The 25,421-nt window shown below is 40.5% G+C and overlaps 1 protein-coding gene across 1 annotated transcript in view; it reads right to left on the reverse strand.

Annotated features, from left to right (window-relative positions):
* Positions 1 to 2,822: 2,822 nt before the first annotated feature.
* lrfn1 (leucine rich repeat and fibronectin type III domain containing 1) overlaps positions 2,823 to 25,421 on the reverse strand; it is a 129,758-nt gene continuing 107,159 nt past the window's right edge. Inside the window, exons 4-5 of the mRNA XM_072464292.1 lie at positions 5,573 to 6,966; positions 2,823 to 4,614 (exon numbers count right to left, since the gene is read on the reverse strand). Coding sequence (XP_072320393.1) covers positions 3,720 to 4,614; positions 5,573 to 6,948 — 2,271 coding nt within the window. The 5' untranslated portion in view covers positions 6,949 to 6,966 and the 3' untranslated portion in view covers positions 2,823 to 3,719. The remainder of the gene's footprint in view (positions 4,615 to 5,572; positions 6,967 to 25,421) is intronic.

Genomic DNA, 25,421 nt, shown 5'->3' on the forward strand with positions numbered 1-25,421 from the left:
TGGCATTGTTGGAAAACAGCCATGTGGAGGCTTTTTGGCATAAAAGTAAAACGATATGTGTGGTGGAAAACAAACCACACATGACTCTGAACACACCCTTCCCACTGTCAAACATGGAGGTGCAGCTTCATGCTGTGGGGCAGCTTTTCTACTGCAGGGACAGAGAAGCTGCACAGAGCAAATGGGAAGATGGATGGAACCAAAGACAGAGCAATTTTGGAATCAAATCTGTCTGCTTCAGCAAAAGACCCCAAACATAAAGCCAGAGCTACAATGGAATGGTTTAAAAGAAAACATTCATCGTGTTTGAATGGCCCAAATCCAGACCTAAATCCAATTGAAGATCTGAAAACTGCTGTTTACAATCTCTCTCCATCAAATGTGACTGAGCTTGAGCTGTTTAGCAAAGAATGGGCAAAATATCAGTCTTTAGACGAGCAAAGGTGGTAGAGACAAACAAGCCTGAACACCTTTTGCACGCTGCACTTTTCAGCTTTTTATATTAAAAACAATTATCTGGAAATCATAATCATAATTCTGCTTTTGCTTCACAATCGTGTGCCACTTTGTGTTTCTCTTTCACAAAAAGTACCAATGCAATTGATTTAAGTTTGTAATTGCGTCCTGTCAAAACGTGGAAAGTTCCATGTATGTTTTAGGTAAATATGTAAAGACTATAGGTAACAATGACCATAATTATATGGTCAAAAAATACTGCAAAACACAGCCTTATTACTGTGAGTGAAGTAACAATGAACTCAACAAGATGTGTTGTAAAAGTGAAAAAAAATCGATGCCATAAAGTATTTGAGCAGATGGTTCGTAGTTGGTTCTTAATTTTACAATTTGTTAGAGCAAAAATGATAATTGAATCATGTATTGTGAATAGAAAAGTACTGTTACTTCTTGACCTGGGCCAAATCCAGTCTGAGGCAGTTCTTTTTGTGATGCAAAGAATACACCTCTACGGCAGCCGCTCGTGATCAAAGGGAATAAATGTAGTGATTTGCGAGAATTGCTCCTTGACTACTGCACAGAGGGGACACTTCTCTGCTGGAGGAACGGGCCGTGAACCTTATACTGAAATATTTCTGCAATCACATCTGTGGCTACATGTCAAAACCATTTCCACTCTTTAACCAGCAGAGTATTGTGTTGCTCCAATACAACCCGCATTGTTTTATTTGTCACTTGTCTTTCAGCTACACCTGCCAAATGACATTTGTTCTCCTTTGGAAAAAGTAGTAATGTCATAGAGTGATTGTCTAAACAAACCTGGCAACGGGCAAGGCCGGTGCCATCTGGATTTTTCGATAAAGAAGTGCTACACAAGAAAGGCCACTGTTAAACTATTTGTGTGCTGGGAACAGCCTAAAGCCATTCTCACAGTCTGTGTCAATAGGCTAAGTGTTTTCTCCAAGCTGCAGAGAGTGGGCTGCATTAAGCTTGGCTGCAACTGCCCATTTGTTGGAAAGGAAACAAACAAAGCAATACACGGGCAGCTAAATCTGTGTTGACATAGGTGTCGAAAGCAACGTTTAGGTTAATAAGTCAAAGGAAAATCATGTAACATTTAATATAAATTGGAATTTTAGCTACATGTTTTTTGTTGTTCTTTGCACTTGTTGTAATACTGTTTTATATCAGGCAATTACATGAAATGCATCGGAAAAGTATGTGTAAGAATATTAGTGGGAAGTTGCATTATTTCAAAAAGTTAATAGAATGTTATGGTTCAATTTTACCAAGCATATGACCATTTCCTAGATACAGTATATAATGGAATCTCTGCAGAGCTAAAATTCGCCCTTAGTCGTGTTGAGGTAGTTTTTTTCTCTCCTCGGCCAGAAGTGCTGATGAGACACAACTCACTTTGCTCCATCTCAATGTAAGCTTCTTTGGCTGTCTGGGTCAATCTTCAAGACTGACTGAGGCCTGAGGCTCTGAGCTAAGCAAATTTAGAGTTAGTTTGATGGAATAATGGCTACACATTGCAACAGACAGCAATACCTAGTCCTGTGCTATAAAATAAAACTTGCACACATTTCAAATTACCTGCAGTAAATAATGGTCATGGCACAAATTGACAAGATCAATTGGGATGATATTTCCACCACTGCAAAAACTGCTTCAGTGGCACCAAGACAATATTTCATACCTAATAGGGTTTCTGCAACATTTGTGCCGAGTGAAAATGACCAGGCTAATATTCTGAAACACCACTATACATCTATAAAGCTCGTGTAAAAAGCAATAACTTAACTAATACATATTTTTACATATTTTATTTAGACTTCAACCACAGTAAATATTTAGTCGTGTGTGTGTGTTTACTTTGGCATACATAAAAATACTAAAAAAAAAAAAAAAAAAAGTGCTTTTAACAGGTTAGTCTCTCCGTCAATATTCATTTGATTTTAAATGTATTCAAATTGTGATGCATTTGACAACTAAGCTTGCTTCAATGGGGGTCTACGACTGTACTATATTGATATTCCTTCAAATGCATGCTTTCTCACTGCAGTGCAAGTGACTATGATTCGTTACTTATGTCTCCCCCTAGTGGATTGTACAATCAATTGTACGCCAGCTCAGCACCAGTTAAATTCAGCATCACATACAGGCTGTCATGTTCCCGGGAGTCCTCTTTGCTCCACAGCCGTTGTGCAGCTTTCACAGAAGTGCAAATCTTATAAATAGTGTGCAGCAGGCATCAAATATTTATCATCTCGATTCATGTGTCCCTCTCTGCTGCAGTGGACACTCTGCTCCGCTGATGTTGAGGCACACTGTAAAAAAACACATTGGAAACACACAAAACCCACACAAAAATGTTTATTCCCTTTTTTCTGAGGGATATAGTATGGCCCAAACCTTGACATACTAGGAAGAGGTGTGATGACAGGTTTTTAATGTAAAAACTTGCAGCCAACACCCAAATGCTTTGTAAAAAGTCATGTGACATGACTTACTTACATAGTTAGTACACATACACCAATGTTTTTATATACTTATATATGTATCTTTTGTCTTTTATCTAGACCAGCCAGATACAGTACCCATTATTATACACGATACCTATTCAACATCATACACTCTGGCCACCATAGAGGAATTTCCAAGTCCATCCTCCCTATGCTAACATTAGAAATCAGCATTTGTAAAGTTCCTTTTTCATTATTTGTATAGACTGGTGGTGATACTTGTCCTTGTATCTCGTGTCTTCTGTGCAAAGTTTTTTTTTTTTTTTTTCTCTTTTAAAAATAACCCAAAACATGATTGACGTAATACCTTGCCATTCACTTTACATTTATGAAGATGGTGTTTTACTCATTTTTTTTTTAAACAATTAATCTTAAACAGTCACATCCAAATGTCATACTCCCTTGGCATGTCACAGAAAACTAAATGTAAAAAATAAATACAAATCCAAGAAACACTCAAAATGTCAGTGCGAGGCAATGAAAAAGAGGAAGTTTATGACTGAGCAGCATCCTCCATTCGTACATCTTTTAGAGTAAGGCACTGCTGCATAAAGTAAGGACATGATCGACAGAGCTCTGGGGAAAATGACGGGGAGCCAAGATGGAGAAAAACTGTTCAGCAACTCAGAAAGTTTGCCTTGGTAATGTGCTTGTGTCTCATCTGCTGTGTACAGGGCTGTGTGCTTATGTCTGTTTGAACATGTGCAAACCGCTGTCGCACAGGCTACACGGCTCTCACACTGTGCTCTCTAACATCCACTCAGTGCTGCTGAATGTAACTTTCCTGTTAGCAAGAGGGGACGACTCCATGTTGAGCTGGTTGGTGGAGCGGTGCCACCTTGTCCTCGCTCTGCGCGGGTAACTATGACTCTGAAATATGGAGTAATCCCCACCATCAAAGGAAAATCTGTGCCTAGTTCGTGACAAATCATTGGAGAGCAGTCCCATATTGGCCAGAGCACTCTTTTTGTCCTTGAGCCGCGGAGCCTCTTTGGTGCCAGCGTTGGGCCCTATGAGACACAGAGACATAGTGGAGCCGGTCAGGCTACTGTCCGTCTGAGTGTCCTCAGATGGAGGCCCAGAGAAGTGTGCATCCAGGCTGGTCCTCCTATTCATCCGGTCTGCAGACAGTGGGGGCAGCTCCACCTCCAGGATGGCAGTGGTGGATGTGGGGTTCTCCTTCTTGTCAGATTCTACCCGGAGGACCAGAGCCATGCACTCTTTGAGGCCCTGGGCCTGACCCTCGTCAGAGGGCTGCTTGGACACTGAGCGTTGAAGCCTCTGCTGGCTGCCGTTGGTCTGGGAGTGCATGCTGGAGCTGCACTTGCTCTTGTTGTCCTCTGGGCTGCCGTAGGACTTGTAGCGTATTGTTAGGATGATAATAAACACTAGCACCGAAGCCACAATGATGCCTCCTATAATGATGATCATGGTGCCTCCCAGGAACTGGCTGTGCATGAAGCGGCACTGGCTGACCTCGTTTGCCGTGTGGAACTGCACACAGCCCACCACGCGTGTGGCTGTCAGAGACGTGATCCCGTCGTCATAAACCGCCAGCACGCACAAGTCGTACTCACGCCCTGCTGCCAGGTCATTGATTAGGAAGTTCTTATTGGTGGAGGGTATCATCCTGCAAAGAAACACAATATGGTGATGTAGACAATTAATCATCTGAGCTCCTATTCAGCCATTTGCAAACGGTGTATTAAATCACACAACGGTGTCTATTTCCCACAACAAAACACAAGAGCCATCTCCATCTCCTCCTCTGTAACATTAGATATCAGTCATTGTGGTAGGTAGACATAACGGGCCCAACACTTCATTAGAGCTGAGTGACGCGAGAACGGGTCAGTTCACATTACGTCAAAAAAGGCCTCAGTGGGTTTGTGTATGAATTGACAACAAAGGTAAACTATGAAGTGATAAACAGGGAAGACACGGCTCAACAATGACTAAACAATATTCTACAGCACCTTCAGGCCCTTGGACAAGTGACGCATGACGCTCAGATGCTCAGAGTACCTGAGGTTACTGTTGTCTATAGAGAAAGGATTACACTGCACAGAGGGCCAGGCATTGGCTTCAGGACAGCTCTAGCAATAAAATAATTAGAGCCGTGTTCCTTCTCCCTAAAGGGCCTTCATAGTTATCACGTGTAGGTAATAATGTACCACCTAAAGACACAACAGCCTCTGCTTCATAGCTAAACAGGATAATTAAATTATACAGTGACTCATTCTCTATGAATTAATGGCTCTTCTTCTGTATAACCAAGCTTGAGCAAGATTTGAAGCAGATTTGAAGACAAGATAGTCTTTTAATCCATCGAACACTACCTAAAACTATACAGAACAATATGTCTTTATATTTTAGTCTGAATGCATTAAGTAATATTAACTATAAATAACTTACAATGGATATAGTATTTGATGACAGCAGAAATGTGATTTATAACCATCCTTCATCTTTGCTGCCTGTCCTGTCTTTGCAATGGACCACAGTAGCATTAACCAGATGGCATCTCCAGATGCCTCACTTTCTACCTGTGCCCTCTCTAAGACCCTCCCCCCTGTGCCCCTCCATACCTGTACACGAGAGTGTCATCTGCCGAGCTGTTGTACTGGATCTGATACATGCGGATGCCGGGGATATGACGCTCCGATGGCCAGCGTATAACTGTTGAGGACGAGGTCAGCTCGGACACCATAACTCTCCTGTCCTGCTTGTCGTAACCTTTGGTGTCGTTGCCAGATTTGGTGGAGGTGGTAATGTCAGAGAGGCCAGGGTCTTCCCTCATGTGGGCCGTGTTGTTAACAAACAGAGGAAGGGGGATCATATTGATCTCTACAGCAGCTGTGGCGATGCCTGCGGCATTTGATGCCACACAATTAAAGGCTCCACTATCCTTCAGAGTGGTGATGAGAATATCAAGGGTGCCATTATCATAGAGGATAGTGCGAGAGTTGTTGTGCACCAGCTTCCCATCTGGAGAGCGCCAGTGTATCTCTGGGTCTGGATCACCCACTGCTTTGCATTTAAGAGTCACCCCCTGCCCCTCCATCACAAAGGGCTTTGTGGCTACATGTTTGGTGATGAGTGGAGGGTCACAAATAAACTCCTCTTCTTGAATAGACCAGAAATACTTGTCCATAAGGTGCTCTGGGGAGGCGCATGTCTCCAGATCGTCCTCTCTGGTCAGCCTGCGTAGCCACAGTAGTTCACAGTTACAATGCAGGGGGTTTCCTCCAAAGCTAACGGCCAAAGTGGATGAGCTGAAGTCTTTGGCGTCCGACAGAACCTGGGCGTGTTGAAACAGACTGTCCGGGGGCAGCTTCTGCAGCCTGTTGGAGGTCATGTCCAAACGCACCAGCTTGGTCAGCAGTGTAAACGTCCCCACACCAATGTGGTCGATCAGGTTGTGGTCCAGTGTAAGAGTGTTAATGTTGATCATTCTTCCGATAGCTTCCCAGGGCAGACCGCGCAGGTTGTTGTTCGACAGATCCAAGTCCTCTATAGTGGACACAAATTCATCAAAAGAGTTGGAATCCACTTCATGAATCTGGTTGTTTCCCAGAATGAGATGGCGCAGGTTCACCAGTCCTTTGAAGTGGTCATTCTTTAAAACGGTGAGTCGATTTCCGTCCATATGAAGCGCCCGCAGAGCTCTCAGCCCGACAAAGGCATGAGGCGTGATCTGACTGATGGTGTTACGAGACAGAGTCAGGTGCACCAGACTGGTCATGTTGAAGAAGTCTTTGCGGCGAACGATGGTGATGAAGTTATCGGTGAGGCGCAGCTCCACGGTCTTGCGGTCGATCGTGGGTGGGACAAAGAGCAGGCCGGTCTTGGCACACAGCAGGGTGAGGGTGGGGGACAGATGCTGGCAGATGCAGCGGCCTGGGCAGCTGTAGCCCCGGACCAGAGCTGCACACAAGAGCATGCACACAACCAGCCGCTCCATCGCGATCAGCTTCAGCTCCTGTGAAGGACACACAAGAAAAACAGACAGTCAATTGAAACGCAAAAGAAAAAATATGTACATATATATTCTAAGTCCAGAGCATTTCTCCATTGAGCTCACAGTCATTTTGCACTCTGCGTTTGTGCATGTATTTCTATCACACAATAAAACCATTATTCTTTTTGTCTTGTTTTGCTGAATTCCCCTCAGATTGGAGATTTCTAGCAGAAAAGGGCACTTGTCAACTTGTGTGAGGATTTGTATGACCTTTTCAAGGGCCATGCTTTTCACCTCCCCTCATATGTATTGCTGCTTTAGACCAAGATCTGTCATGTACATCAAAGTAAGAAAAAGTTAAATGAAAAAAAGATGCAAAAAACAGAGGTGTATTTGTTGTTCAATGGAAACATGACTTAAAAGTGTGTCCTGATTCTCTGATTCCCATTTATCAGTATTGATTTCACTCCTGCAATGAACACGTCTGTGGTGACAGGAGTAAAAAGAGATCCTTGGCTGTAATAACCATAAAGGACCCAGTGGAACACAACACTGACACTTTGTTGCCAGCCTAGCAGTGGTTTCAGCCTCTTTGGCAGCCATCTTGACTACTAATACCCTGAGCTCATCAACACTGCTGATGAGAAGCCTGGCAATGCCAGTAAAGTGATGACATGACAAGTGACGTCTCCTCCTTCATATCCACCGGCTGAAGACTTCAGTCTTTGTCACATTAAGGTTACAGTCAACAGTATTTTACTATTTTAAATGGATGTCTCTCACATATCAAATCAAATGTGTATAGCTCTTAGATTTTATGTCTTTGACTCTTTCAGTAGAAAACCAGCAGCTTAGAATTCACAAATCAAAGTTGCATGCAGTATTGGATTCATATACTGAGCTTCATCGCATAATTGCCAAAGTCATAATCAAGGTTTTTGGATAATAGAAAAAAAACCCTTTTCATAAATACAGAAAGAGTTTTTGGCTCTAAAAATCTTTTTGATTGGCCAAGGATGGAGCCAATGACGCCTGCAGATACAGCACGGTCTGGAGAGTACAATGAGACCAAAATTGTTTTAGCTAAAAAAGGACTTAAGACAGTTATGCTATGAAGCCGGCGATATATGAAGGCCTTTTTTTCTTTGCCCACACATCCTTGATAGGACTTCAGAGACTCAAAGACCAAAACATGAAGACATTTTGTCTGTGTCACTTTCCCTGCTGCATACTCACAAAACAGGACCAGCTACTGTGAGACAGACAAGAGGGCATCTCGTTATCTATGAAACAGCACTGTCCAATCAGAACGCTCATTAAAATCTGCCTTTGTGTAGTGTCATTTTCACAGGAAGGTGGCACAGCGATAGTTCCACCTTTCTAAAATGCTTGATTACATTTAGTCTTTGTCTGACAGCTTTGACATTGAATTTATACCTTCATTCAACCAAGCTACAGCGGAAAAGTAATTAAATAACAGAATTGCACATTAGTTTTCTAAGGACAAGTTCAAAACAATAAAAGCAATTACCATTTCTACACAATTGGCTTACGTTTAGTCATAAAATTGTGCAGCCTATTGACAGGTGGTGCAGATGCCATACGGTTAAACTTCAATTTTCTTAGATCCTGGCAAATCGAAAACAAAGTGGTGAAGCCAGTTAAAACAATTCTCATTTAAAAGTATTCCCTGTGCACTCACTGGTGTTAAAGATGTGTCATTTATGTCCTAACCTCTCCAAAAGCACTAATTTATGGCTCTTATTTCTGCTTGTTTATTTCATTTATTAAAAACCTAACCTTGATTGTGTTAACGTGCTTTAACTAGGCCACAACACATTTTCTGCCACACCATCAAGAAAACTCTTCTATTGATCTCTCAGCAGATCACACAAGAGGGAAAACTTTGTTACCACAGCAACTCAGTGTAGAAATAGGTCTTTGAATCGCATTAAGGAGATGCCCAAAATGCTGGGCCCCTGATGGTAATGGGTGTTATGAGGGTACAATAGGACGTGAACAGATGTACAAATGGCTGAGCCGATGGAAAGAAAAGGGCAGCTCTGCCTACAAATGCTTTATTGCTTAATATCAGCCTGAGCTGCTAAATCGATAAGTTGTCGACGGCACAAAGAACAGAGTGAACTGGAGTTTAGTTTATTCTTCTGTCTGGTCATGCTACACTGCTTATGAGAGATCAACTGCTGCTTATGATGATTAGCTTTAATTAAAATGTCTTAGTGAAACATTAATTTGTATGATAACCGTGCAGATAAAGCCATGTCTTGTATTATAATACAATTAGACTTTTTACCACAATTAACAATTAAGTGAGTGTCATGAAAAAAGTCCAAAACTTTTTTTCTTTTTTTCCCACTTTGTCACACTGCTGGAGCAATAGTAATTGGTGTCATCTTAAAATCATACCACTCTTTTTAAAGTAAAATGAATGTTTACAAAAAGAAGTATTCAGACTAGATTAAACATTGATGCCACACAGAGGTGGAAAGCACGGGTATTCGCCCTGAGGCCGACTGATAGAGACATAGGAGCACACTGCCAACAATCTGTCCCACAGCACTTTCAACTCCACAGTCTCATGTAAATGTTATGCATACTTCAATCCCTATCTAGATGAGATCATACTTAGAAATAACAGTGGTGAATGCACACAGGACATTTGTGCCTCAAAATTAAAACAAAAAGTTGTTGTTTTTTAAATGTAAAAAATTACAAAACATTTGAATGTTCTGTTTAGTCTCGGTGGATGAAGTTCTGACCCGTGTGTCCAGAGAGCTGCACCGGCTGCTTTCTCCAAGGCGTGGTAGGGTTTGTTTTATCTGCAGGAGGGGATATGGAGTATTTTCTTAGATCTTAGAGAGCTTAACCTTTGTGCGCCTGCGTGCTGTCCTTCAAGCAGCTGAGGAGAGGAGCTGCCTCCTGGACATCTACAGTCTCCTCTGAGTGAGGGGAGGTGGAGGAGGTCTGCACCAATGGGGAATGTCCAGCAATGACTTCAGAAAACATGTCCCCATTTCACTGCATTCATTATAGATCTGTGTTTGTGGTGTATAAATACCACAGCTTTACTGCATGTAGAGAGCTGGGAAAAAGGACTTAAGGCAAGACACTATACAACTAAAAGTATTTTATACACCAACATTGTCCAATCTGCACCTAAAGTTGTTTCATTATTTAATTCAAGTCTTAAATCATTAATTGTACAATACTTTATACCGTTCTGATTTTAACCATTACTACAATGATCAGTTATACTTATATTTATATATATATATATATATATATATATATATATATATATATATATATATATATATATATATATATATATATATATATATATATATAAGAATACATATTGGCAATAAACAAAAGGATGTGGTCATTAACATTCTAAGACACTGCCAGCCAGAGATAAAAGACAAAGAATATGTTAATGTAAGCATTTTGCTCAGTTAAAAATATATTTTTGCGATAAAGGCAAGTCTGTTTGTGTCCAGGGGATGCTTATAATAAATTCATAACGCAGTAACCACAGTGCAGAAATATATCCTAATCTTTAAGGAGCTTGAGCATTCCCAGAGGGCCGCGGTGTAAGCTGTGTGAGTGCATCTGTCCTGCCTGTCACACCTCTCCACTCTTACTTCTTACACATGAAGAACCAATACCCAGAACTGTGAGCTTCATCCTGCAAAGTTACGTCCACATACCTGAATATATCTGCTGAATTCATCAACATTTTTAGTAGTGGTTGTGTTCCAATCTATTCTGACAAGTTTCCAGAGGCACATTTAGAGCTAGGCGATAGGACAAAATCATTAGTGCTGTACAAACGTAAATCTGTTGCAACAGAAATCATTTGAGTTGAACAAAACAACAGATCTAGTTTAGAAAGTATCAAAATGTACTATAATACTAATTCATACTGTTTATACTTCTTTGATAATGATACCGCCAACGCCACTATGAGATTAAACTAAAAGAGATAATGACAACCAAAAACAACAAAATTATCTGCAACAACTGAAATGAGGGATTACACCAACTGAAAGTAAAGTACTAAAAGTAGTATACAAATAGAATCACAATGCGCACTATGTTACAAATGGTAACAACACATTACATGTCCCAAAGCACAGACATTGAACCCCAATAAACATAAAATACATGAAGTCGGGCCACTGAACTGTATTACTATTATTCCATGTCGGAGTTTATACACTGGAAAAAAATGGCAAACTTAAAAAGGATACCAAGATTGAATTAAGTATTTTCCATCTTATTTGAATGTCTTAAAATAACATTTCCCATTAGAACAAATACTGTATTTTCTGGAGTATAAGTCGCACCAGCCAAAAAATGCATAATATAGAAGAAAAAAACAGATATAAGTCGCACTGGAGTATGAAATGCGGTTGCAAGTGTGAAAATAACAAATAATATAACATATAAGTCGCTTTGGAGTATAAATACAAGTATAAAAGTATGAATATAAGTATAAGTCGCACCCCGGCCAAAACTATAAAAAAAGGTACGACTTATAGTCCGGGAAATACGATATGTTTTGTTCCCGTTTCAAGTCCCGTATAGCATTTTATTTTCTAAATTTAAGTTTGAAAATGCATCTCGTCTTATCATTTTAACTAAAACAAGATATTTCACGCCCGCTCCATTGGCCTTCTTAGTTTAATACACTCAAAAGCACGACACAAACTCGAGCCTTTATGGACTTCTTTCCGGTGTAAAAGTCCGTAATGACATTGACAGTGACGGCGCGTGTCCTTCTGGCGACGCACGACCAGTGCCGATGCAGACTAAGGAGTTTCTTACGGTTTGTCAGAAAAAGCATAAACACCAATTAGAGTGTGCCGGCGGTGAACTGTTGGCTGCCCTTGCGCGGCTTCTGTCAGGATACAGGCGTAATTATTGACAGGCCAGCTTCATCCCAGTCGGCTCCGTCTGCGGCGCTGTTGGCCCTAAACCCCGGCAGTGCGGCCCAAGGGATTTCTGGTCACATCTTATCAAGAGAAGGGGAGGGCATCGCGGCGTAAACAGCACGGGGACATTTACATATTATAATTACTGTACGTCCGCGTGCAAAGACGGTCTCCTCAATTGCATCCCATTTCCAACTTTCAATGACAAAGAATTAAGCAAGTCATTGCGGACCCCGTAAACTTTAATTGTGGCTGGCATTCCTAACCAAGCGACGTATTAGTCTTTCAACCGCAGACTAATGATTTGCAAAACGACTGCGACATCAAAAATGGGGTTAAAATAAATGGAGGGTTCAAACTATTTCATTTAATGCCATACTGTGGAAAACATCTCCGTGGAGACAAACAGGCGGCAGACTGTCAATGGGAAAAGTTACAAAGTGCACCTTTTTGCACCGATTTCTACCTGTATCTCTTTTAATCTATGAATATTTTGAAGAATTGCAAATAATTCTTTCATTGTAAAGCAAAAACATGATCACGCTTACTTGAACAAAACATTTTAACTGAGAAAAAATGTATATAATAATTTGGGTAACGCTTTAAAATAAGGTTCATTAGTAATCTACTTATAAGGAATGAATAAGCACTGGTTCTTTGTTTATTCCCTTACTATAATTAGGGCTGCAACAAGTTAATGGATGAATCACAACCAACAGACTATTGAAATAATCGTCAGCTAATTTAATAATCAAATAATCTTGTTAACTTGTCTCTCTAACGCTTTCCAACAAGCAGTGAACGTTTCAAAAGTAGCAGGAAAGGCATTCAAAACATTGTTGTTGCCCATTTTTAAGTTTGCCCTTGCAGTTTACTCTGTTTTGAATAACAAGTAATTGAAGCAGTGCTTGAGTGTTAAAGGGTTTCTTTATTCTGTAAGAGCATGCTTCAAAACTACCAACACTGCATCGGGTTACTTCATCTGATCGTGTGCTTTGAGCCCCATTGGGTTGCAGACTCCCCTCATGGACCACTTAGTGAATATGTGTTAAGCTTTTGAAACAAATAGTGCATATTGTTTTGAGCAAGTACAATTTATGCCGAAAAACAGGCTGAAGAAAAACTTACTTTCCATGTCTGAGTTCTCGTGATTCACAGCCCGACATATACAGCGCCCTATGGTCTATTTGTGTTATTTCAACGTCCTGAATTCCTCACTTTAACTGCAGCAAACATGTAAAATACGAGCTATTCTTCTGCTGGCTGTCAAATGGTGTGGAAAGCAAGGAAAATGGAATCCATCGTGCCTCTACACATTTTATTTCTAAAGGCTCAAGCTACATATTTTATAAGACAAAACAAATAGCTTCACCACGGATGTTGTGCTTTCTGCCATGTGACAGATATACAGATACTTTCCATGAAATCGATGAAAAGAAAGTGGCCAGGAACACAGACAAACAAGTCAGAATAAAATAAGACGTTGTGAGTGACGCTAGGAAACAGGGAAGATTCTCAGTGACAGGAAATGTATAGGATTTCTATTTTGAGGAATTGTTGTTTCGAGATTGCACAAGGGTCAGTGACAAGAGCGGCAGAACTGTACACAATGTAGTTCGGTCATTATAAAAGCCGCACCGTGTTTGTGCCTGATGTCAGTTCAAAGTTTCAAACACATTTAAGTTGCAGAATTTGTATGCATGCGGAAAAAAAAAATGTCAAAAGTAGAAAAAAAAAAGTATTGTTTCTGTGTTTTCAGATTATTATTTCAGTTTTTTGTAATAAACATACTGCATTTCAGTGCTGGCGGTGCGATTAGTCATAGGGCAAGTACGTGAATTTGATTTCCTTGAATGTTTACGAAAATAAACACGCACAACAAGCACTCTCCTACTACTGTTAGAATACAATACGCACTCAAGAAATTACATTCAGAAACTTCACAAACACACTTGAATAAAGCACTTCACCAAAATTGCAGTCTTCCTGGATGTATTGTACTTTACTCTGTGTCGGCTTTTTGAAAAACCCTTCTTTTGCCTTTTCCTTTTGCGAGTTATTTTATACAACCAGCAAAAAGCTAATTTACCCAACAATGTGTGGCATGGTCTGAAAACATGGCACACGTCGCACTGCTCATTCTCCTCTCATTTGTCACCATTATTGCTGTCTTTTTATGAACCAAAATTGCATTCATGGCCAACGTGTTCTGCTCTAAAGAACCTATGTCTGAATAATTTCCTCATTAAAAATAACTAAAGCCGTTACAAATTGCCCAGATATTTGGTTCCCTCTTCAAACACATCAACATGCCACTGTTTTACATCTGCGCTTGTGCTATTTGTAAAAAAAAAAATGGCTTGTATGATGTGTTTTTTTTCTTTCACTTCTGGTCAAGCCTTTTCTAGCGTGCTGTCTTTTATATTTTTTCATTTTATAGTAGTTCTATAGCCTTTGCATTAGTTTGGACAAGCACAGAGCACAAAACTGACCCCCTGTGGCGAGATAGTATTGTCTCCCCACTAAAGCTCATTTATTTTAATCATACAAAGCACATTTACGAGATGTACCGTTTTGCTTGCCACCACAGAGGACTTAATTGAGATTTATTACCAACAGGATCCACATGAATAAATCGACTGTAATCCTGAAATGAAAAACTCACACTTCTCTAATTGTTACCAAAGACAGAGGTTCAAATCCACCAAAGGCTGTAATGTACACGACTCAGTGCAAGGAAATAATGGAGCACGCTGCTTTCAATTTGACACACATCACAGAAATCCGACACAAAGACGGTTTAGGGAGAACTCTCTGTCATACACCGGTCTTGGAGTATTAGTAAAAGTCAGCTTTCTTTTACAAAGGAAATGGGGGAAATGTGTAGCATTTAGAAGCTGCTGTGGACACATCAGGGCCTTAGCTTTGTGGAAGGACAAATCCTGCCTCTCTTCAGGGTGAAAGACAGTGTGGTCCATTATTTATACATTCAGAAAATAATGTAAATATATTTACCTTTTGTACATGGAAGTAGTTTATTAGATATTTGTTAGTGTTTATTTAATACTTTTTTGTTTTAATGTTGTATATATGGCTGTATGGCTATTTAGTTATTAACTATTTTGAATAGTTACAGTTTATATGGATGCTATAGGACATTATCTTCACTAAAATCTTAAAGGCGCAATGGACGATTTTTCGGCGATTTGAGAACGCAGGCAGAAGTGCACATGCGCACTCCCCCGTGCGGACTGATACAACACACATGTGTGTTTGTTTATTAGCGCGACAGATCGCATTGCATCTCTCGTCGTAGATTTCCGTCTACTTCTGAGACAGCTCGAACAGTCTTTCTCTGTCTTCATTTTGTCCCATACACTGAGGGAACTATATTATGATAGATCAATGCGCTTAGACACGCGGAAACGTGGGGAAGAACCGCACGCGGCTGCAGGTGAGCGGTAGGTGCGTTTTATGATTGATACATGACAGGACTAATCGGCAGTCCACGCCACGAGGAAATAAGACTCAGATTTGGGCCAAAAAAATCGTCCATTCAACCTTTAATATGCATTAATGCATGCTTAATAAACACTATCCGTTACCTGAATAACCACTAACTAACATATCAATTACAACTTAGTTAGCAATTAATAAGTGGTCCCTACACTAAAGATTACATCAGCAAATATAGTTTATTGAGAATGATTCGTGCTTAGTAAATACTTAAGGGTTAGAAGTTAATTTGTTTGTACGATTAATATTCCATCCCACTTCCCAGGAGGTGTGGCATATCAAGATGCTGTGTCAGGAGGGTCTGGGGGGGTCAGAAAACCAGCATCTGGTGTGACCAAAAGGGCCGCCGAAGTTGCTTGATATTGGCTGAAACTGGAACACACTGTTCAGAGAGTGACATATCTGGTGAGTGCTGGCCATGAGAGAACTGGGATGTTTTCAGCTTCAGGAATTCAACATGTGGCCGCGCGTTATCATTCTGCAACATGAGGCGATGGTAGTGGATGAATGGCACAACAATGGACATGGATTAATGGATTCATATTTTGAGCTATATCTCTAAAATAGCCCAAGTTGCACATTTCCAACCACTAAAACCCAAGATTACGCACAATGAATGACATTACAATTTCAGGAAGTGTGAATAAATCCGCTAATATTGTACAATGTTTCCATTTAAACTGTATAATAACATCATAAGATCATAAAAGCTGCACCAACCCCGTCACTGAAGAGACGTCATCAGATATAAAGAGGCACAGAGACAGTAAATACAGAGCAGAGGTGGACATTGTGTTGGCTTTGATCCAACCACTTTCAACTAACATGATTATAGGCTGCTGCTTGTGTTTACTGCCACATAACAACACTTCAAAATTGTTTTAATGCAACCTTTGATTCTGCCACTCCTCACCACTTACTATTGTTTTGCATCGTTTGTATTGTTTAGGAAGCTATAGTTGTTTGAATGGCTTCAAATTGCAGCTAAAAAGTTTCCACCTCAAGGCCTTTGTTCCGTAAACGGTTGTACATCGATCCGGTTGCAGAGTACTGACTAATACACATACAGTACTAAGGTGGGGTATAAAACGCAGCAAGTGTAATAACAGTGGTGCCAGGGGAACTAAGTACAGACAATGGAGGAAAATCAAAGTAAAAGTAACTGTTGAACTCAAATAGAGAATGTCACCATGAACGTGTTACAAATAACCCCTTAGTAATGAATATAAAAGTACTTTCTTTTTCAGTCCAATTCAACAATGTAGTACAAATATAAACGTTAACAACCATACATTTACTTTTGTTACTTTGCACCACTGGTTAACAATACTTAATTTCAAGCAAGTTTGATTCAAATTTTGATGGCTTGGACAGAGCATTTACAAAACGGTTGGATGGAAAGTATATACGGTGTTCTTTTCAACATCTTGATCCGACACAAAGCTAGTTCTTATTTATAGATACTTTTTGCTTTGTCCCGGTTACAGTAGTTTCAGTTCAGGTACATTTTTCGGGTTGGCTGTTAGGTCATGGGGGTCGATACAGTCCTGATTTTCACAAGAATACTTTACACCTCCATGAATTTTGTGCACATATTTTTTACAATTGCAAAAACCTCTTGACACATCACAGGCAGCACTGGATGGAGGCAGATTCAACTCAGCAGCCCACATGCCCACTTGCATGTGCATGAGATATTAATAAAACAGGATCCCGCCATGAAACAGTAATATCTGCACTCAAGTCTCTATCACTTAACCGCAGGCTCGCGATTTACAGCATAATGCATCTAATATTCAAACTGCAGATCTCCACAATGGGACACATGGCAGTCGAACCTATTTACCGTGAGTAGAGGAGGATGTTTTGCTGAATATATTTGCAAAATGCCTTACTCCCGATGCATACTACACTGACTGCTGGGTCAAAGTAAAGAAAGGTGGTTACCGGGTCTACAGATTTCTTCTTACCTCAACTAAGCATCATCTTCCCATTACCCAAGTTTGGGCTAAAGATCTTGAGTTAAGCGATGTGTCACTGGAGTGGAACAGGATCTGGAACTCTGGAGTGATGAATTGATTCCAAAAAACCCACAAATAACCTATCGTGGCCATAAAATTTAATAATCAAGATAATTGAAAAAACGGTTAATCGAAGACATCCCTAGTGTATATATATATGCATGTGTGTATGTATGTATGTGTATATAGTTACAAAAAACTTTACATTATGGGTAAAATGTTTGATTTGCTTAGTTATTCTTGGCTATCCTAAACCCAGATAAATAATGTCAGGAAAGTAATCCAGGCTTTGCAACGTTTCGTATGAAAAACATTGGGTCAATCGGAGGCAGTGGATTTGCTTTGGTCACCTATCAAACCACACAGCCGGAAACCGAACAGGAAAGACAGAAGAATGCACAATTATTTACTCCTCGACATATCAGGATAATGAGTAATTAGAGAGTGAAATGTTTAGGATGCCCGCAGACGGCTCATGCCACACAGTGAACCCTAATCACAGACCTGTCAGGCCTCTTTGTAATTGAAATGCACATTTAGCCGTCTCTTATCAGCCGCATAATTATTTTTCAATCTAAATATTGCGCAGAGTCAATTTCACCAAATCATTATCAAACATAAGCAGATACGCGAGCCGCCTACAGAGAATGAAACGTGGTGTCGTCTCAAGCCCGTGCTGAGGCAAACGGATAAACGCCTTATTTAGTTTTAAATGAAAATGTTGCTGGGAAATCATTAAAATGTTCACAGTTTGACCAAAGTCCCTGACAAATGACCAGTGATCATTAAATACTGTACATATGCAATGACTTTACCAGTGGCTATAGGAGGTTCATTATGGGACATTGTCCTTGTCGCCGCAGCATAAGTAATTACTCGCTCCGTGATTGAGGTGGCATTATCAGGAATTTGTTCTTTATTTTCTGCCTCCAGTTAATTAGTAAATTTGATAAATTGTCTGCAAGACTAAATTGCAGCCCAAAAGCTATCAAGTTAGAAGCAAATTAAGCCTGAGAAATGAGGACATCTCAGAACATGAAGCGGGATTGAGAAGTGTTTAGATTGGCTCCTTTTTGAACATGATGATGCGATTTTAATTCAAAAGCATACACAATGCTGCATCAACAGATTAAGACAGCAGAAAATCAGAAACGCTTTTGGTAAATAATACTTCTGTGAAAAACAAATGTGTATGATCATGTCTGTGGTTTGAAACACAGCAGAGATGGCAATACTTTCTTTTTATAAGTCTGTACTTGAGCGTCAGTTTTCTCCTGTCATTAAAAAAAAATAAAATACCGGTAATTAATTATTATTTTTGTTGGGGAAAGTTTGTGAGACCCTATTGCATCAGTTTATTTTCTAAAATCCCAATAATTCTTTCTTCTCCGCGTTTTCCTAATGCATTATAACAAATAATTGCCAACTGGATGCATTTCCAGGTGTAATGTTCTGTATTTGGCACATATAAACGTATAAAGCAGATGCAAAAGCCTGTATTTATGAATTCTAATTAGTCTGCTTTTTATTTTTTACATTTTCCCATGTCGAGCTGTAAAGTGAACACATAAACCCAAGCTATAAAGCATATAACATCCACAGTAAATGTGGCTGGAACGGTATCAGAGCCCACATTTCTATAATTTACTACATTCACTGACACCGGCCCTATAATCTCAGCCAGACGGACAACCTGCTCTCTGCCATTATTGCATTTTAATACAGCGCTGCCTATGCCAGTGGCCCATACTGCTACACCGAGTCGAGCTGAATGTGCTGCCAGGAACACTTATCATATCCCTGCCTCACGCCTGGCTCCTCCTCTCCGTTCTCTTCTGCCTATGAGCCAATGCAAATTACAGTAACAGCTTGGACGTGAGTATAATCTCAAGTGGTGCGAGCTGGACTCCTGGGGAGGCGTGTAGGCAGATGGAAGCTCCGAAGCTGCCAGGCCCCTTTAGGAGCTCCTCTCTCTGTGTCCAACCCGAGACAATGAGGGAGCTGTGGGCACAAGCGGCACTCTGCAGCCCCAAGTCAGAAGCCCACTCCCAAGTGTTGCATTTGGGCGAAAGGTGAGGTTTTGTCCTGGTTTGTTTTTGCCAGTCTCTTTTCTGAAGTACACCTGGAATATGTGAGAAAAATATATTTCATTTGCAAAGCGTAGCCAGGAGATGCATTTGAGCAGTTTAGAAATCCATTATTTCAGCTAGGTTGGGGCCTGTTTGCAAAACTGTGGTCAGCCAAAATGGTTATTATTTTGTTTTGGATTAGCCTTTGTTTACCCAAGGTAGGCATTAGGCTGTAAATGCCAATTTCTGAATATTTAAAGAGCCTGACTTACAGAAAATCTACTCTTTTATTCAGACCTGTTGTATATTTTAAAGTCCACACTCCTCCACTGAATATTCGTGCTCAAATTGAAGGGTTTATTTTCAGCTGCAAAGTGCTAATCAAAAAAGTAATCAGTGGCTTTCTGTTTAGTGTTTGTATATTCATGTTTTCAAAAACCAAATGTATTTTACTGCAATACAAATATTACGTCATCCCTCCTTGAAAAATCCACTGAATTATTATTATAATATAATTATTATTTGAATTGATAGAAGAAAACAACATATGTTTTCTAGCTCTTTCAGACACATTAAAACGGCTTTACTCCTCAGTTTGCACACAGGTGGAGTCCTTGCGCCCTCTGCGGACAATAGTGGTTTAGTTTGACAAAAATTATAATACAATAATTTGCTTTTTTTTTTAAGTAGCAAACACAATGAAACAATGTCATTGGAAAAACTGCCATTGTAAAACAGACCAAACAAATATACTACAGTGTGTTTATTCATATATGTTTTCACTGTTAATAGTACAATAATCACCCATTTTCTTTCACCATAGTACCCACAAAAATAAAAGGTTTCTGTAAAATTTGTTGCGGGTCTAATGACTTTGCTGCAGTGAATATGTTTCCCCTTATTTGGAAACAGCGATGTTACTTTTTCCACGTGTCTGTTGATGATGAATGAACAACCCTTTGGTTTAAAAGACGCAATCCTTTCTAATTTACCTGTACCAAGGTAAAAAAAAAAGACATTCTCCTATAAATATTTTGTTCCTCATGAGAGTTATTACTGAACCCATGCATATAGTATACAATATTTAGCACAAAGCATAATTAACGTAAGCTGCTTTGCTTTCTGTGCTGCCACAGGGCATTATTTCATCTAATTTTTACATGATTCTCCCTAATGACTGAGGCTGCCTCTTTGTTCCTCCTCTTTATTTCCAACTTCAATACCTTGTGTCTGCAGCTGACAGGAAGCCGGCACAAGAGTTTGTCGGTAATTTGCTATGCCCTGTCGACTTTTGCATCAGTAAAACGAATAATGAATGCGTGAACTTTGTGTGGAGAAACGTTAACTTCCTACAGAGATTTGCACAACTCAAAATGGCTAAAAAAGTACTTCTCAGTCTCCAAATGTGGGGAATTTGTTAGTATGAGTGTGTTCTAATATGCATGACAACTTGTATGAAGCGTTGTGGTTTGTTGCTCTGGGAGGGACACTAATTGAGCTGTTCTTTGTCATTACTATGAATAGTTAGGAGTTGTTGGCTGGTGTTACTAGCGAGGCGGCTTATGTAAAGTGACCGCACCTGCACATGTCATAGAGCCTGGTGATCATGGCTCATTGCAGATGCAGACAAACAGATGTGATGTGGAAGACTTCGCCTCCTGTACACTCACAACGGGGTAATATCCAGACAAATGGATGTGAGTCAGCTGCAGCAGTGTTAAGACGGGGCTGTTTAAGTGACTCAAGCTTCAGTGTGTTTGCCAACCTTGAGAGCATTCACGCTATAACAAAAAGAGATTTGACTGAGAGAAAGACGGAGAGCGCCGTGACTGAGCCGAGCGTTCATCCCCTGCAGCTAAGCATCCTTTGTACTGACTCTGTACTGACTCTGGTAGAGCACACGCAGGTGTTTTTGAATGTACCATATTTTTCACAGCCAAAGCTATAAGCAAAGACATAAAGTCCTTGTTATTGTGGGATATAGCAGAGTATATGGCTCAACAAGCGTGGTTGATTAGCGTCGCAGTCAGCTCTCCGGATTCTGCAAGGTTTCAGCAGCTAATATAATGATGATGTGAAGATGTGCTAACTCGATATTGCATAAAATAAATTGATTGACATCGACAAAACCACCATCAAAAAATCCATTTTGATGATAATGGGGAAAAAATGTGATGAGAGGTTAAGAATTAGCCCACAGAATGGAGAATTGTCCAATCTGTGGGCTAACTGAATTTTCACTTTGACCTAATCAGAATCAGATTCTGAAAAAAAAAACGGTCAGTTAACAAATTTCACAGACAGGGAACTTGCTTCGACTGAAAGATACAAAATAAAACAATGTATAATAATAGTAAAATGTATAGACTGTGTTAAAATAAGGACATGCAAAATAAAATGTGTGTAAGGATAAGTATCTACACCAAGATGAGATCAACAGTGCAAACTAGCAGTGCTAACTTTATGACATGAAGTCATAAAGTTACAAGTGTTATAAAGTGTTCATGAGTCCAATGGTCCAAGAGGAGTGGCCCAAATAGTCCACACATGCAGGATGTGAAGGGTCAGCTAAGAACTGACTTGCTCATTCCCGAGCCCCAGAGACGTGCTGGTCCCAGAGAAAAGGAAGGCTGCAGCTGATCACCTTCTCAGCAGAAGCACAATGCAGAGCTGTAGTCTGTGTCTGTCCCTGGCTGTGGCTCCAGCGTACCACACGGTGATGGAGGAAGTGAGGATGGACTCAATGATGGCCGTGTAGAGCTTCATCATCTGCACTGGCATCTTGGCTTTCCTCAGCTGCCAAAGGAAGTACAGTTGATGTGGATGGTGGGCTCCTAAATGAGGTCCTGATCCTCAGGAAAGAAGTCCTGATCCTCATGAAGGAGGTCCTGATCCTCATGAAGGAGGTCTCCTCATGAAGGAGGTCCTGATCCTCATGAAGGAGGTCCTGATCCTCATGAAGGAGGTCCTGATCCTCATGAAGGAGGTCTCCTCATGAAGGAGGTCCTGATCCTCGTGAAGGAAGTCCTGATCCTCATGAAGGAGGTCCTGATCCTCATGAAGGAGGTCCTGATCCTCATGAAGGAGGTCCTGATCCTCATGAAGGAGGTCTCCTCATGAAGGAGGTCCTGATCCTCATGAAGGAGGTCCTGATCCTCATGAAGGAAGTCCTGATCCTCATGAAGGAGGTCCTGATCCTCATGAAGGAGGTCCTGATCCTCATGAAGGAGGTCCTGATCCTCATGAAGGAGGTCCTGATCCTCATGAAGGAGGTCTCCTCATGAAGGAGGTCCTGATCCTCATGAAGGAAGTCCTGATCCTCATGAAGGAGGTCCTGATCCTCATGAAGGAGGAGGTCCTGATCCTCAGGAAGGAGTTTACAGGGGTGATGATACAGTCTGTCGGGGTCGAGAAGAGTGGAGGGCTGTGACTTTCCTGAAGTCCACGGTAATCTTCAATATCTTCTGGGCGTTGAGCTTCAGGTTGTTGCCATTGCACCAGGACACCAGCTGGTCCACCTCCTCCTGTAGCAGATTCATTGCTCATCGAGATGAGCTTGATGAGGGGGGTGTCATGCACTAATGTGATCAGTTTTATGGAGTTGTGGCTGGAGGTGCAGCAGTTGATGTTACAGGGAGAAAAGCAGAGGAGAAAGTACACAGCCCTGTGGAGTTCTTGTGCTGAGTACCCGAGACATTCTTCCCCAGCCACAAACACTGCCTTCGGACCTTCAGGAAGTCAGTGATCCACCTGCAGGTGGGGTCAAGCATGTTGAGCTCGGAGAGCTTGTGCTGGAACTGAAATCAAGAGACAGGATTCCAGTGTAGGTTCAGCTTTGTGGGGGTGCAGCCTACGGAACAGTCCATTCACACAATGTATACTGTTGTTACATACCCCTGTTTCAACCCCATATGGACACAGCAAAAACAAATCAAACAAAAGAAGCATATGACTTACAGGTTCATGAAACTGATGTATTTAAATGTTGTTAAAAGTGATTATGGTTAACAGTCAGGAACTCGTGTCTGGCTTAAACAAAACGAAAAAACGTTCCCTCAGCAAAGTAAACGGATTGTAGAGTAGATGTTAAAAAACGGGCTAGCGACACTTGTGTCACAATAAAATTTGAGTAAATTTGAGTCATTGCATTAGGGCCGGGCGATTTTGCCTCAAAAATAAATTGTTGATTTTATTTTTTCACCCGTCCTCTAAAATGGTGCAAACTACAGACTTTTAAAGTTGTGTAGCATTTCTTGCTTTTTCAGCGAGTTCTCCCGTAATCTTCTAGTCCAGGCAAGCTTTTCCACATGAGAGACTGTTTGTTTTTGTGTTAGCAGTGGGCTAACAGTGGGCTCCATTTATTGCCCGGTCTTACCGTGCACCATTTATTCTTCTTTGTATCTTCGTGTCTGCATATGGTACAACATATAAGTCTGGAGTTGCTCTTGTAGATAAATAGAGCAGCTCTTTTGCATACAAGTAAATGGGTTTCTTCTCCCAGGTCCTTATAACTGTACTAAAACATTATATTCATATTGAATCCTTCCATCTCCATATAGGCCAGCAAATTGATCTGTTGCAACAACCATTTTCCATACATTTTGAATACCGTAGTATACAATTACGTTATTGAGACACATTGCATTTGACAATTTTCTATAAATGTTCTCTTACCTTGTAATTTGCTGTACAATGCACACCCCGCTAGCATATTCAGCCACCTGACTCTATCAACGGTTTTATTCCAGGAAACATGGATACAAGCCTCAGATTTCTCTAACAGGAGCAGCAGACCACAGTGAGTTGGGGAGGGCTGTGCATACGCGTGGTGCCATCACAGGAATATTGAACACACAAGGCTAATAGCTTGACCTCCTCATCACTCTCTCCCTCAGACCCTTATTAAAACTTGTATTTGCTATCCATTTAGAGAGCATCGGAGGTGTAGCACGGTCATTTTTAGTGTTTTAAGATGAACTAGTAGTGAATCCTGTTGTAAGACCTCTGGCCATCTTTGGACAGGGAGATTAAACTCTGCTCCTGATATATTACACCAGAAAAAGAGACACAAACAAGGCATTTTATACACCAACACGTACAAAATACTCATTGCCCAGTCTTTTGGCAATACTACAAATTCAAACTTGATGTTAATCCTAAAGGAAACTGCTTGATACATACAGCGTGTGACACCACTATGAAAAATAGCCCCAATTACAATTGCAATACTTATCATAATTCTAGAGTAAAAATAGTTTATTTAATTTTATCACATGGCCAAACAAGTGTTCATAGAGTTGATACCTAATTGACCATCTAATTTTAGTATCGAGTATCTTGGTATAACAGCAGTATCATGCAAGAGAAGGATTCAATGTTCATTTATAATTACCAACATTAAACAGAATTACTTCACCTTACATAGAAAATATTCAGCAAAGTTGAAAAAAGTATCTTACTTGATCTCTGGGTCTCTCGAAAGCACATAACCCGATTTTAAGCTACAGCAGTCAAGCGTCCTTTAAATGTTTACGACCAAAGAGAGAGAAAAGCAAGCGAGAAAGCAGCTAGCCAGAGGCAGAGAAGTGACCCAGAATAAGTGTCCTCTTTGGTCTTAAATGAGTGAGTTCTGCTTTAAATTTCGGACTTGTTATGTTGTTCTGCTTGTTTCCTTCCGAATTCCACTTCAGTCTCCAATGAAAGGGTTGTCGAACAATTGAGAAATGCAGCAAATTACAAAACACATTCAATAAATCATAATGGTCCAGACAATTTATCTCTCTCTCTCTCTCTCTCTCTGACCTCGAACAAACATGTCAGAAATTCTATTTTGTATTATACATATTTGCATCTACGATAAAGCAAATGCACTTTAAGTAAGACATGCACCGTGCACTAACCCATGTTGTAAT

Source organism: Eucyclogobius newberryi, unplaced genomic scaffold (genome assembly GCF_026437365.1).
Source record: "Eucyclogobius newberryi isolate DKJ021-1_F unplaced genomic scaffold, fEucNew1.0.hap1 SCAF_10, whole genome shotgun sequence".
Lineage (NCBI taxonomy): Eukaryota > Metazoa > Chordata > Actinopteri > Gobiiformes > Gobiidae > Eucyclogobius > Eucyclogobius newberryi.